General features: G+C 35.9%; 1 protein-coding gene across 1 annotated transcript in view; it reads right to left on the bottom strand.

Moving 5' to 3' along the window:
* DMD (dystrophin) overlaps positions 1-14,583 on the bottom strand; it is a 1,230,427-nt gene that overhangs the window by 793,802 nt on the left and 422,042 nt on the right. Inside the window, exons 22-26 of the mRNA XM_009283051.2 lie at positions 10,841-10,986; positions 9,651-9,863; positions 5,607-5,720; positions 3,907-4,062; positions 1,276-1,446 (exon numbers count right to left, since the gene is read on the bottom strand). Of these exons, the coding sequence (XP_009281326.1) occupies positions 1,276-1,446; positions 3,907-4,062; positions 5,607-5,720; positions 9,651-9,863; positions 10,841-10,986 (800 nt within the window). The remainder of the gene's footprint in view (positions 1-1,275; positions 1,447-3,906; positions 4,063-5,606; positions 5,721-9,650; positions 9,864-10,840; positions 10,987-14,583) is intronic.

Raw genomic sequence — 14,583 nt, 5'->3', positions numbered from 1 at the left:
CTAGATATGAGGAAGAAATTTTTTACGCTGAGGGTGGTGAAACACTGGCACAGGTTGCCCAGAGAGGTGGTGGATGCCCCATCCCTGGAAACATTCAAGGTCAGGTTGGACGGGGCTCTGAGCAACCTGATCTAGTTGACGATGTCCCTGCCCATGGCAAGGGGGTTGGACTAGATGACCTTTAGAGGTCCCTTCCAACCCAAACTGTTCTATGATTCTATGATTCTATGCATGACAAATGACCTGGTTATCTGCATAGGTCAAGGTGTCACAGTTTGAACACACCTGTACTTGAGCTGGCAGTACAGAATATTCACTAGGAAATCCATAATGGAGGTTGTGTCTAAAACTACTTTTTACCTGTTTTATTATGCAGTGCAATGTATAAATTTGAGTTTTGTTATTTAATTACTAAAAAAGAACTGTATCTCTAGAGCAGATGTTCACTTCTGATATATTTGTCTCATTTACAGTGCAGCGAACTTGTTCCATATATTTCCATATATTCTGTGTATTATGACTGGCATCAAGTCATTTCTGTCAGTAAATAGAGATCATCAGTTGCATGGTCAGATACTCTCAAACACTGGCAAAACCTTATGGGCAATGAAGAGTTTGCGAACAAAGTGTTGGATAGATTGTTAAGGCCATATAATCTGACTTCCTGAATAGCACAGGCCAAACAATTCACCTATGAAATACAAATCTAGCCCACACCCAGTGGCTGAGCAACAGTATATTTGAGCATGTATCACGAATTAGTGGGTTTGTCCAAAGGCCGTATTCATCCCACATGAAAGAAACATTATTTACTTGAGACCAAAATATGCTGTTCCTATATTGCAATAGTAAAGAAATAATAAATCATGCATACTTAGTACATACCAACATGCATCCTGAAGTCCTAAATCTTTTTTTTTTCTCTCTCTCTAATATAATAAGAAGACGTAAATCTGATTTCACTCTATTAGTTAACTGCTGCTGACACCTGATTCTTAGGAATTATTCCTTAAGTAAAAGAATGTTGAAGCTGCATCAAAATCAAGTATCCAATAAAGCAAAGAGAAAAAAAACACCAATGCAGTATTGTGAAATATTAAATATCTTCCAACGTATTCCAGAGAGAAATTACTTCAAGCCGCCTACTAATTTAAATTTTAGGCTAACCAGAAGATCTCAAAAGGCACCTTTCTAAAAGAAAGAGTAGACTTTCTTTACAACGAAAGATTCAAAAAGAACTTTAAAGACAGCTCAAGGAATTAGTTCATCTTTTACCTTCAGTTCCTCAACAGCTTTCTGTAATTCGTCAGGTGTTTTATACTCAAAATCTCTTTCCAGATATTCTTCCTCAGCTTGTGTTATCCATTCATGCATCTCTGACAAATCCTTTCTGAGACTCACAGTCTTATCCAAACCACCTTTTAATGCCGCCTTTTTAGCATAGGCCTTTAAGAAAGAAAACATGACATGGTACTTGAAGCAAGGCTACTGTACAAACTCAACAATGTTTTAGACTGAAAAGAACCAAATTAAATCCTGTACTAATAACATTGCTGTAATTAGGCAGATATTAACAATTAGATAGATATTAATAATAGGTAATCAATAAAGTATGACACGTGTATACATCCTTTTTTTGGCGAGTCATTGCTGTGCAGAATGAGTTTTCAATGATCCTAGAACAAGACTCTATACCATATGGTGAGGTCATCAGAAAACGAATCTGAAAAAACATCACCCAGGGACTATCTTCTAGAAGATGTAAAAAGAACAACCACAGGAGACCTTGAAAATATGTCCAAGGATGAAACCAGAGACTCTTGAGCTATGAGGTCAGGTGACCTTCTAACCAGTTTGAATGCAACTTGCTAGCGAATAAAACAATATGCATATCTTTCTTCTACTGATGAAGTCATTACTGAATCTCTCAGAAAGCTGTATATCCTAAAAATAGGTAAGTAAAAAAGGAACCTCCTACTGGAAGAAACTACTTATCTCAAAGGGAAAAATACTTTTGTTAAATTTTTTGCCAATCACTATGTAGGGGTCATAAAACTTATGATATCTAGCTCATGTATAGAACTAGAACTAGATGATATTTAAGGTCCCTTCCATCCCAAACCATTCTATGATTCTATGAATTGCGCAGCAACCTATCAAAATTGTCCATAACTGATGGAGCCATTGGCTGAGCCATCTTTCAATGGTATAAAGAAGTTTGCAACAAAAACAGTTAGTTGCACTGATGCCATTTTTCAGAGTTGGGCTTGCAGAGTTGATCACTCCAACATCCTGAACTGCGATGCTACTTCAGTAAATGTTATTTTCAGCAACATCAGGAGGAACTGCATCTTTGTTTCTGACTGTTACTAGCTTCGTTACTCATCCTTGAGAACTGGCTGTTAAACATAAATGTTGTTCTACATAAATGTTGTTTTACAGAACAAAACAGAGTAACAATTAAAAGGTGATGTTCAACAAGTATAAAAGCAGAACCATATGTGGCCCTGCAAAATTGCCTCTTCCTCAGTCACAGCACCAGAAGAGAGGATAATCTCCCATCACCTGGAAAGAGTATGTGAATGCCGATTGTTAGCTCTCACAGTCATATTAACTGCATGTATATCAACGCAAGCTGACTTTTCCAAATCCTTTCAAGAAATCCCCACAGACCAAACTGATTTTTATATTTACTACTCATGTGTTTTAATAGCTATTACTGAAGAAGTTGTCTTAGAAATGCCCAGAGAGGCAATAATTTGTGCTGTGTATGGAATGGAACTATTACAGGCAGATTTTCAGGGAAGTCAGAAGAAAACCGTAACAGACTTCTAAACTCATAAGGCATTACTTGACATTTCTGTGAGAGAAGTGCAAAGATATCCAACTTATTAATACTACAAAAATAAGCAATTAAGAACTCCACAGTAGTCGAAGGGGAAAGACTACAGAACTGGATCAATAAAATGTCTCACAGATTTCAAAGATCAACTTTTTTGATAACTATGTTTATCAGACAAATATACAGAGGCTATTTTTCACATATAAAGTGAAGAAGCATAATTTTAGAAAACATTAGACAACCTTGAAAGGTAATAGTTTTACTGTTATGCAAATATACGTTAAAAAAGGTAGACAACAGAAAAAGTAAAAGTAATACAACATGAAAGATGTTTCCTTTGAACTGTCATAAAGAATGAGAATCCAAATACCATCAATGAAATAATAGTAATTTTTAGCTTCCTTAATCTGTAAAATTATTTATTAAGAATGTCTTTAATTAAATAAAAGAATACCATCAATGAAATAATAGTAATTTTTAGCTTCCTTAATCTGTAAAATTATTTATTAAGAATGTCTTTAATTAAAATAAAAGAACTGTCCTTTTCTGTTATGCCCCGTTCTCTCAAATTCATGTGACCATTGGAGACTGTAATTTACACACATGCATATATGCACATACTCTTAATTCCACGTTATTGAAGACTGAACTCTTCACTGCTTTAGTGTCTTATTTCATCTAGAGTAATGACATGTGAACATAATGACGCAAAAGAAAAGTAACACTAAGTACAGAACTTGATTTTTTTGGCAAATGCCTACATACCACTTGCAGAAAGCTAGTTTTGCAAGAACCGTAAATTACATTGCTGTTAAGATCTCAGATATTAGTATATAACTTTGTTATAAAATAATCAGCTATTGTATTATAATATAAAGAAATATACTTTACATGTATTGCTACATGCTAAATGAAATGTCTAAAATAGAAGTTTAATTAATGTGAACCAAATATGTCTAAATTCAGTTTCATATCTACTGGATATGCATAGAAGGACAAATTCTGTCAATGAGAAACCTGATTATCAATTTAAAATGAACCAGTCACAGCAGGAGACTTGATACCTGTTGGCAAGTATGTTCCCATTGAACATTGAGATCCTTTAGTTCTATCTCTATTCTGGAAGCAAATTCTGGCTCTGCTTCACTCTTCATTTTCTTCCCAATCTCATTAACACTGTTCAAACTGGGCTGGATTGTCTGGATGTCATTTACTAAAGCCTAAAGGAATAGCAGAAGATTAGGCAAGCAGCATTCACACAAATTTTCAGATGTGCTATCCCTATCAAAATGTGTCTACATGAGATTCTGACATGTCTTTGGTCCAGACCTCCAGTCAAATGAGCACAATTAACAGACTTAACTATGAAAATAAATAAAAAAGGAATGAGCAGCTGTAATGTGGTAAGCTATGCTATATCAGATAAAGTTCATTTGCAAAGTATATTTTATGTAAGTTTCAAATGTTATGTATATTCTATATATATACACCTATACAAGGTTATATTACATATATTATATCTATTACTATGCCTAGATCTCTTATTCACATTTGTGAAAGAACATCCCATCATAATGGTGGAAAATTATTTGTGAAGCCATCTTATTAACTATGCCAGCATTACCCTTGGGTTGGTAATTCACCTGATAACTTCCTTAAAATGATCTGAATGGTGATATTCTCTGGTTATGGCTAGTTATTAGAAATTTATTTGTGGTTGAATATTATTTAAGCCCTGAGGTAGTTCTAAATTCCCACTTCCAATTTTACTTCCTAAGACCTTCTTCAATGCTGCAGATGTTACCTGGGCTTCCTACAGAGTGGAAAAGGCTGGAACTGTAAACACACAAAAGATGATGAAGATTTTGGTAGCTTTATTATATATTTGACAGTAATGGCTAATATTTGTGCAAACTCTTCATAAATTCAGGTGACAGATTCTAAAGGAGTTACATGTAACTTACTACTCTGTAGAGATCAGAGTTCTCCTATATAATTTATAATCATTTTTTACTTAAATAAGGGGTAAGAGAGAAAGTCTGAGGAGCTCATAGTTCTGTAAGATCAATAAGTATGTTTCATAATCTTTACACATCCTGCCAGAGCATTTACAGAACTTGTAAATTACACTGAACATAAAGACAGGGACTATCATGGATTACAAGATTCACTGCACTTACACACTCTGTTGGGACAGGCAGAAGAATTTGTAAACCCTGTGATGGAAGTATCAATACTTCATGATGCTTTAAAACTCTGCTGGGACAAAATCCTGGAACTTGTAAGTTTAGTGAAAAACAATGGATATAACTCACAATACCTGCAAGTTATTTCGGTACAGTCAGAAAAGCTTGTAAATCATGTGTGAATAATAGATACAGAAAAAGATCTTCTGGCACAGATTATACAGTTTATAACAAATACACATGCAATGTTTGTAAAGTCAACAAAGTAAATAAACAGTTATCTTAAGAGGCTACTACCTTATTATTTGCTGAAAGTACCCTCTTTGATGTTTTGCTCCTGCTATAAATACATAATGATACAGTCACTGTATGCCTCCTCTCTGTATTAAAGTTTCCGATTTTTTAACAGAATTTTCCTTCAAACCCAGAAAATTCAGGAGGTTCAAGTACATTGCAGAAGACAACCCCCTTACAACATGAATTTATTTTTAGGAACAGTAATCATTTGTGTAACTTCTGTGTAAGTTAGGTTCATAGAGAAGAATCGAATAATTGCCAAGCAGGCAGGTAATACTCACTGTACATTGCTCAAGTTGCTTTTCCAGTGCTTCTGAATCACCAAGGGCAGGCCACTCTTCCTTCAGAAAAACATCCACTTCAGCCATCCACTTCTTCAGTGTTTTAGTGTCATTCTGTTTATTAAAAAGACATTTTACTGCATCGCACAGAACCTGACTGGCAATAGTGTCATTCATCCTGGCTCTATGACTAAAACTCATCGCAATGTAATTTCAAGATTATTGAACTGTCTGAAAAATACAAACACAGCAAACAAGCAAAACCAATTTTATCTGGGACTGTCATTGACTCTTTAGCCTGCACTCTGACCATTACTGCCCAAGTTTAATGTGTCCATAAGCAGGCAGATTTCTGGCTCTCAAGTTTATGTCTTCCAGATATCATTTGTGTTTAGATGCTGCATGCGTGTTCATTGGTTCCTTGTATGGGTTCAGACTACTCGTACTTGGCAATTAATTCAGGCTCACCTATCAAATCCTCCTGTGCTTCAATTTAAATTTCAGGCTCCTCTTGGAAGTTGCATGCTCTATTGCCTATTTCTCTACCAGAACACAACACAGAAAAACTCCCTTACTACTCAGAATGAAAGAAAAAAAAAAATTGTAACTGAAACAGTAATTGAAACAGATTCACTTCAGAAACTAATATCATATAATGACTCAATGAGTCATTTCAGAGACTGATTCTCAGTTCCTGTTTTTAGCACTAGAATATTTGTAATCAGTAATTTGCTTTCCATAGTCTTTAACTAACCCTTGCAATTAATAAAAAAAGCTGAACATCAAATGCTTGCAAAGAGGGAACCCTACCAGTCCCAGGCAACATTACATAGATAATCTAATACCTTGAAAGGTAGAAAGAGAGTTAAAAAATGTCACTTAAAATTACCTTAAAATGCCACCTTAGGTAAACAATTAGGTACACGTGTTAAAATAAAAACTAAATATAAAAAAATTAAAATAAAAATGGCAAAAATTTGAAAGGCAAATTATGATGCGTTTGTTCATCAGACTGTTTTCATTAACAGTGAAGTACATGTTGATATTGTATGCTGAATGCAAAGTTGAACTAAAGCACAAAAAAGGACATTTCATTAGAATACAGACTGTGCCCTAAAACGTGTACAGAAATGCCTTAACAACTATTAGAGATAGATAACCAAAGGGAACATTTTCCTAATGTGCTTGATATATTTAATAACAACAGGCTACCATGGAAAATGAACTGAATTAATAAAAATAATCATACAGAAATTATCAGTATACTTCAGAATGGCAATTACCAAAACACTGTTGAAGGGTCTACTGTGCATTCCATTATCAGTCAGTAAAAATAGTTCAGAATCATACTTCATGATGAAACTTTAAAACCTTTACATGAATACTTTAAGTATAGTTCATTAACGCTGCAAAATATAGATCTGATGGGATTTACTTAAAAAGGGATCAGTCTCCAGCTACCAGTGAAGATCAAATGTATGACTTGCATTTTGAATCAGACTGTAAATGCATTTTATTTATCGACAATGATTTCATTGTATCCCATGCTGACACATTCCATAAATTGTAACAGCTAAAACAATCGTCTGGAAGATTAGTCACTCAAGGAGTTGAAAAGACAATGACTTTTCTATTAACTGTGTACTACAGTGACTTCAGCAATAAATATAAAGGCTAAGATTTGTATGCAACAATAGCTTGCATAGCTTTAAAAATACGTGCTCCACAGAGCATGGTCATAATGTTCAGGACTTTCTCCTTTTAAGAGCAGCGGGAGAACCTCTAAAGCTCTATCCAGAAAAGTCAGGGGAAAAAAAAGAAAAAGACAAAAGTTTGCATTTCTCAAGCAAAGTGTACTGCTCTGTTTTGTGCAATTGCAAATATTTTATTATACTATTGATAAAACCACTTTCCAGTTTTCCTATTTATATTTGCTTTATTTGGCAAGGTTTTGGTAGCAGGGGTGGCCTCCGTGAGGAGAGGCCAGGTGCTGCCCTGTGCTGGACACAGCCAGTTCCAGCTGCCTCCAGTGGACCCACCACAGGACACAGATGACCCCACGGTCAGCTAGTGATGCCTCTGTGATAATATAGTTAAGAAAGGGCAAAAATGCCAGACAGGCAGAGGAGGAGAGAAAAAAAGTGAGAAACAACCCTGCAGACACCAAGGTGAGTGAAGAAGGAGGGAGAAGAGGTGCTCCAGCTGCTGGAGCAGAGATTCCCCTGCAGCCCGTGGTGAAGACCGTGGTGAGGCAGGTTGTCCCCCTGCAGCCCACGGAGGTCCATGGTGGAGCAGATATCCACCCTACAGCCCGTGGAGGATGCCACACTGGAGCAGTTGATGTGGGCAAAAGGAAGCTGCAGCCCATGCAGAGTCCCACACAGGAGCAGATATTTCCTGAAGGACTGCAGCCTGTGGCAGGACCCACGCTGGAGCAGGGGAAAAGCATGAGGAGGAAGGAGCAGCAGAGAGGAGCTGGTATGGACTGACTGCAGCTCCCATTCCCCATCCCCCTGCACCCCTTGGAAGGAGAGGAGGCAAGAGTAAAGCAATGGAGTGCAGACTAGGAAAAAGAGGGAGAGGGAGAGGTGTTTTTTTTAATTTTTGCTACCCAAATCTATTTTAATTTTCCCCAAGTTGTGTCTGTTTTGCCCGTGATGGTAACTGGTAAGCGATCTCCCTGCCTTTATCTCAGTCCAGGAGCTTTTCCATCCTATTTTCTCCCCCTGTCCTGCTGAGGACAGGGAGTGAGAGAGCAGCTGGGGCATCTAGCTGCTGGCCAAGATTATCCCACCACAGCATTAAACTTCATTTCATGGCCAGCTTCAAACATCAGAGATGTAGCTATGGAGCCAAAGTTACAATTTAAAGCAATGTGACATTTCAGTAACTAAATTATAAATGGTACCGATAAAATGGTTCCTCATTTTTTGGTCCATTTTGCTTATCTAAAAACTGATGAAGAGTAACAAAATAATGAGTATTTTTTTTCTTCTCTAAGAAGTTTTTTTGCCCCTACAAAAGCAGAAGTGTAAGAATACTTTGACAGAAAATTTATTCCTGACCAGACAACTCTTGAATTAAGCTGAAAATAACAAATACAGTTCACATGCTATTGTATTATAATGCACAACATGGAGCTAATCATGTTTCATGTTCTGCTACCAGCAAACCAAAGCCAAGAACAGAAATATTTGATGTTGTAAATAGAAGAAATACAGAGAGACAACACTGAGAAGAAACACACTGTGAGAACATGGCTTTGAGTATGGCTGCAGGACCTCAACCTTCAGAATTTTCTTTGCGATATCCCCCCATGAGTATATCCCCCATGAGTATGCAAGTGTTCATTTGCATGGGGGCTAGGAGAGAAAACATATTAAAAAAAATTAAAAATACTTTCTCCATTTTTATGACGGGTTGATCTGAATTCCTTTGAAACCTGTCCCTTGAAATTATATAGAAATAGAACAGGAATATGCTAACAATGGACTTATTTTAACTCTTATAACATCTAAGTCATAGACATCCCCTGTAATGCTGATACATGTGATTTATAAATAAGCATAAATAGGAGATCTTCACAATGAGAGGAACAATGTAAGGTTCCAACGCTGACATTCTAAATACACAATTGTGTGAATTTCAGGTACGTCATATACACTTCTGCTTTCTGGCAACTGCTGCCAAGATACTACCATATTACAAATGACTTTAATTATGTAAGTGAAGCCATTAAAGTCAATATGGTTACAGCTACTTCAGCTGCATGAAAAAGTAAGCAGAGGAATATTAGTAGCAATTTCACTGAAATCAAAGTTAAGTTTTGCTATTGAAACAACATAGGCAGAAACAGCCACAAAATCAGAATTCAAAGTAAAATCTTGGACCCACCAAAATCAAGCGAACATTTTAATACATTTTATGTACTGTTTTGATATTTCACTTTGGTGTTACTTTCTTGAGGTGTATAAACGTGTTCTGTGCTAGTCTCACAGCCACAAGCCACCACATAGTAGTTGAAGCTGAAAAAGTTTGGGTAACCTGGAATCGCTGGAGTTTGGTCATACGCTCCTCAAGTTTCTGGCAATGTTCCACTAGCTGTGCTGATAATTTCTTCCAGCGGCCAAGGAGCACTTCAATCTCTGATCGGTATCTTTGGCTGACTTCTGCAGGGGCCTTCCTGGACATGTCTTCCACAGTTGTGCTGAGATAGTTCAGGCCTTTTTGCTGCTCTTGCAGAGAACTTTGTAGAGCCTATGAATAAGAAGCAAATAGTATCCTGATTCATGTGTTGGGCAATTCTCTTTGTTTCACAAACATAGGTGAGACTCCTGAAGAAAGGACTGAAAACTAAAAACGTAGGTTACCTTTGCTAAAACATCCAATGACATATTCTACTGAGCAATTTGGAATTGCTTTTCTCACACAAACTAGAAAGTAGATTTTTTAGTTGAACTGACAATATAACCAGAGGTGTTTATACTTGTTAACAGAGATGATCCACATACACTTCATTAATCTGAGATAGGAATTTCCTATAGCCCTAATGATTACACTTTCAAAAGAATCAGACTATACATGGAGAAAAAGAATCTGCTTTTATGATTTAAAGTGTTTAATTACTTCTCAAAACTTTTGCAATTCTTAGCCCAAATTTGCTGCATCTAAATTTTTTTCTATATTCCACTTTTTATTTCTGCATGTGCGTTACTAGTTGCATCAAACAACATGCTCATTAGCCATCCAATAGTAGAACAATATCAAACATTGAAATGCAGGGAAGGTTTGTACCCACTGGCAAAACTTGTTCCACGTTTGTATCTGCTTGTAAATCCAACAGGAAATCTGACAAAGCCCGTGCTGCATTTTGCAAATCACAATCGTTCCCATGTCAGCACTGGAAAATGAAATGAGCTCAATCTATACCTAACTACCAGAGCTATCGTCAAAGGAATATTTTATATATCATGGGGACAAACAAAGGCTTTTCCTTAACATGTTCAATATCTTATAAAATTGGTTTCAATGGTGAAGAACACTTTCAATCCTTCAGCTTTAGGAATCAATATAAGTAAGTATCCACCGTGTCCTGAAGCCCTTGGCTAAAACCCGAATGGGTATAATTCACTCAGGACCTGTAGTGTAGGCTTCAGCAGACTCATGACAACTTTGCATTCTGTTGCTCTGAACTTTTCATTTGAGACATTCGTTCCCACAGCCTGACCACTCACCTTGAGCTCCCCGAGTCTCTGCTCCATGATTTCATATTCAGCAACCACAACCTGAGGCATGGAGAGTTTAGTTTCTGACTGCTGGATCCTCACAAGTATAGTGTCCATTGTCTCTTTGTAGTGTGCAGGAGGCAAACTGTCAAAAACTACATTCAATGGGGAAGAAAAAGGAAAGAAATAAAATAATTTTGTGCTTCACTGTTTGGTTTGCTGACAGAAGATGTTTGATAAAAGACCAAGCCTTATTGAAGTCAATGGCTATTTTGCAACAGATTGCAACAGGCCCAGTACGTCAGTATCAGATTTTTCCAAGAATTGTGGAAGCAGAAAACTTGTGAAGAATGAATACACTCATTCTAATGTTTATGATATCTCTGTCATTTTATCAGTTGTGTGTCATTTGACTCCCTTGTTGTAGGTCACACGACAACTTATATGGCCAAGACAACTACTTTAAATATGTGTATTTAGAGATCAACAGATAAACCATTGTACTTAACCCAAAATCTAATTTCAGAAATGCAGTAAGAAATAGCATTCCCTTTTATGGTCCATGTTTGTGTGTTTAATGTTTCTCTTCAAGTAAAATGTTCTGTTTAAGACATCTGTTAAAAGCTTAGAAAATTAATCTTTATTCTGCATTAAGGCTGAATTTTATTGAACTGTGCTTATTGTGCCAACATTACAGCTGCTGTAAATAGACAACATCTGGCACACACATGAGCAACTCATCAGCAGAGATACTCCCCTCTGCCCTCTACAACAGTTGCTTCGATACTCATTGGGAAAAGTACAGACAAATGGCATGGCTGGTTGGAAATGAAACATTTCCAACTTGTACCACATAATAATGAAGTATATAAAAGATCAAAAAAATGTTACACCTATTTGTATCTCCTGTTTGTACCTGGTGTTTCAGAAAGAACTGTACTGAGAAATGATATAGCTGTCCAAAAAGCAATTTTGACAAACACCACAGTTAAAAGTTTTTAAGTGCAAGCTTACTTACATTCTCATACAGCAATGCTTGGCAGAATGTACTTCAGATTTTAACCTAATTTTTTAGTTGATCAGCAGAATGCTACTTGAAAAAAACTTGTACTTTCAGTTAGGCATCATAACAACATACTAAAATCAGGGCAATTTAAGCTCTGTCTTGTGGAGTATGCACACTGTATGGCATACTTTCCTCATAAAAATCTTGGCTGATCTGATTTATCACACACATCTGGGGATTTACAAAAGATAGGACTTGGCACCAGGAAAGACAAGAATTTCTTCCCTTGTGATGTAGTTTCTTTACAAAGAAAGCAATAGTAATACATTCTTGGTAACACAGAAAACAAACATTTTCCATCTCATTAAATAGCATTTTAAATCTTTTTATTTCCTTAGTGAGATTTGTATTGTCTTTGACTCATTTAATCCAAACAATTCCTACTTTAGAATAGAACATGCATTTAAACACATCACTCAAAATGAATGGGGATATAATTTTAACAGCTCAGATATGTTAAAGGAGTATACAACTCTTAATTTGAGTTTTATTTTAAAAAATTTGCAGTTTTATTTATAATATGAAATGGAGTTCAGTATTGTGATGTAATGTTTGACTTCTATAAATAATTTTCTCTTTCAAATGAAAAACAAATCTTAGGACTAATCTATGGCTTCAAGCAGCTGTATAAAATAATAGCTATTTTCAGTAGTAGTGAGGAGTACCTCAGAACAGGTAAAAACACAAGCTTCGTTGTTACAGCAAACTCCACCAAATTGCATGAAATTCTTATCCTGAAAGTTTGCCAATAATAATAATAATTTTAAACCCATCCAAACACTGCAAATGTTTTGTCCAATTTTAATGAATTATGTTCTCTACTATTTGAAGGATTAAAAAAGAGTTCAAGTTGGATCACAGATGTTGATTTAATTAAGCTAGTGGCTTTCCAGTTTGGTTATTAAATATTCCATTTAAAAAGCACTTTTAAGTTCAGTGAAACAATAGATTTTCTATTTCACTTTTCCAGATTACTAGTAGTGAAATATTACTTTTCAATGCCTTTTGCCTAGCTAGAGTTTTTGGGTCTTGTTGGGTTTGGGGTTTTTTTGGGGGAGGGGGTTGGTTGTTTGTGGGTTTTGTTTTTGTTTTTTTTTTAAGATAGACAACGTGTCAGCATTTTCATCCACAAGGAAGCATATTAACATCTTTTTGGATTACACTTAAGAAGAGCCTATGTTGTTTTTGCAAGTCATGATGACAATGGTGAGAATTCAGCCAAACTCCTACAGTGGGATTCATGTTACCTAATTTTAGTTGTCTAAATAATCCAACGTATTTACAGTCTCTTTGTGGGCAGTATGAATCTCTAAATTCCCCATGCTTATAACATAAACACACATCCAGTCCTGTTTATTTTTATTCTAAAATTTGCTTTGTGATACTAATATTTGTGGATTAAAGTCCACATGATAAGCACAGTATATTAATATGGATTCTGCTATATTATATGTAAGATTGAATTGGTAGTCAGAAAGATACAGCATGTGCGCAACCCAAGCTATAGCTGAGCTAGGCCCATGACAGAACTGTAACAAAATATCACAGAGGGAAAATAGAGATACGTTACTGTGAAATATCAGAATACAGTTCCCATCTCATAATAGGAAAATGTTGTTGCATGAATCTATTCCACTTGCAGAGAATGCATTTTGGTGTGACTAACATTGCAACCCTTGAGAACGACAGGGAAATATATTTACACTTGCATATTTATTTTAGAGAAAGTGCTTAAATTTGGAAATACAACGTGCAGATAGATATTTGGTTAGGATATATTTTTAGTAAGTAGAAATATTTAAACATGTGAAAATAGATTTCCAAGTAAGTAAAATACTTTATTTTTTTCATTTTTCCTCCCAGCTTCCTCTTCTGCAACCAGATTTTCCAGTTAAAAATCTTTTCCCAAATCAGAAATGAAATGAGAATACAATTATCTCAACAACTATCAAATCACACTGGATATGCTGCAATGTGTATCTCCTACAGTCAGGACAAATCCCACTGTTCATCACATCACTGTGAAAGAAGAAAAAAGGCAATAAATATAATCTATGGGATCATTTCAGTAAAGACTTATTGCCTGAAATGAATGAACTGGATTGAACTGCATGTATTTCCCATAAAAATCTCCTCAGTAGTAACTGCACTGTTTAAAACCATGCCAATTTCCTCACAACTTTGTTTTGCTTATTTTGTAATACAAGTACCTGAAGTTATTCATCAAAGTCTTTATATTGATGATGTCATAAAAGCTGTGATTCCCTTCTCCCACATCTTTGACCAGAAACTCTCAAAGTTGAATCATAAGGAATCTTGTATAATACATAATCAATGTTCTGCAAGTGCTTTAACACTTCCGATTCTCTTATTTATTAACCTCTTAAAAGAAATAGAAGGGAAGCCCTTCTCCAGTTCTACAAGATCTAATGTAACAGTAAATATCTTCTAAAGATACAAAATTTTTTAGGTGGTTTTATTTCCCATCCTTATGTCCTGGTTTCGGCAGGGATAGAGTTAATTTCCTTCCTAGTAGCTGGTACAGTGCTGTGGTTTGGATTTAGGATGAGAACAAGGCTGATAACGCACCGATGTTTTAGTTGTTGCTAAGTAGTGCTTACACTCACCAAGGACTTTTTAGTTTTCCATGCTCTGCCGACTGAGAAGGATGGAGGGGCACAAGAAG

Source organism: Aptenodytes forsteri, unplaced genomic scaffold (assembly GCF_000699145.1).
Source record: "Aptenodytes forsteri isolate BGI_AS27 unplaced genomic scaffold, ASM69914v1 Scaffold2, whole genome shotgun sequence".
Classification (NCBI taxonomy): domain Eukaryota; kingdom Metazoa; phylum Chordata; class Aves; order Sphenisciformes; family Spheniscidae; genus Aptenodytes; species Aptenodytes forsteri.
Note: the sequence above shows the minus strand (reverse complement) of the source record. Positions and strands in the feature narration are given on the sequence as shown.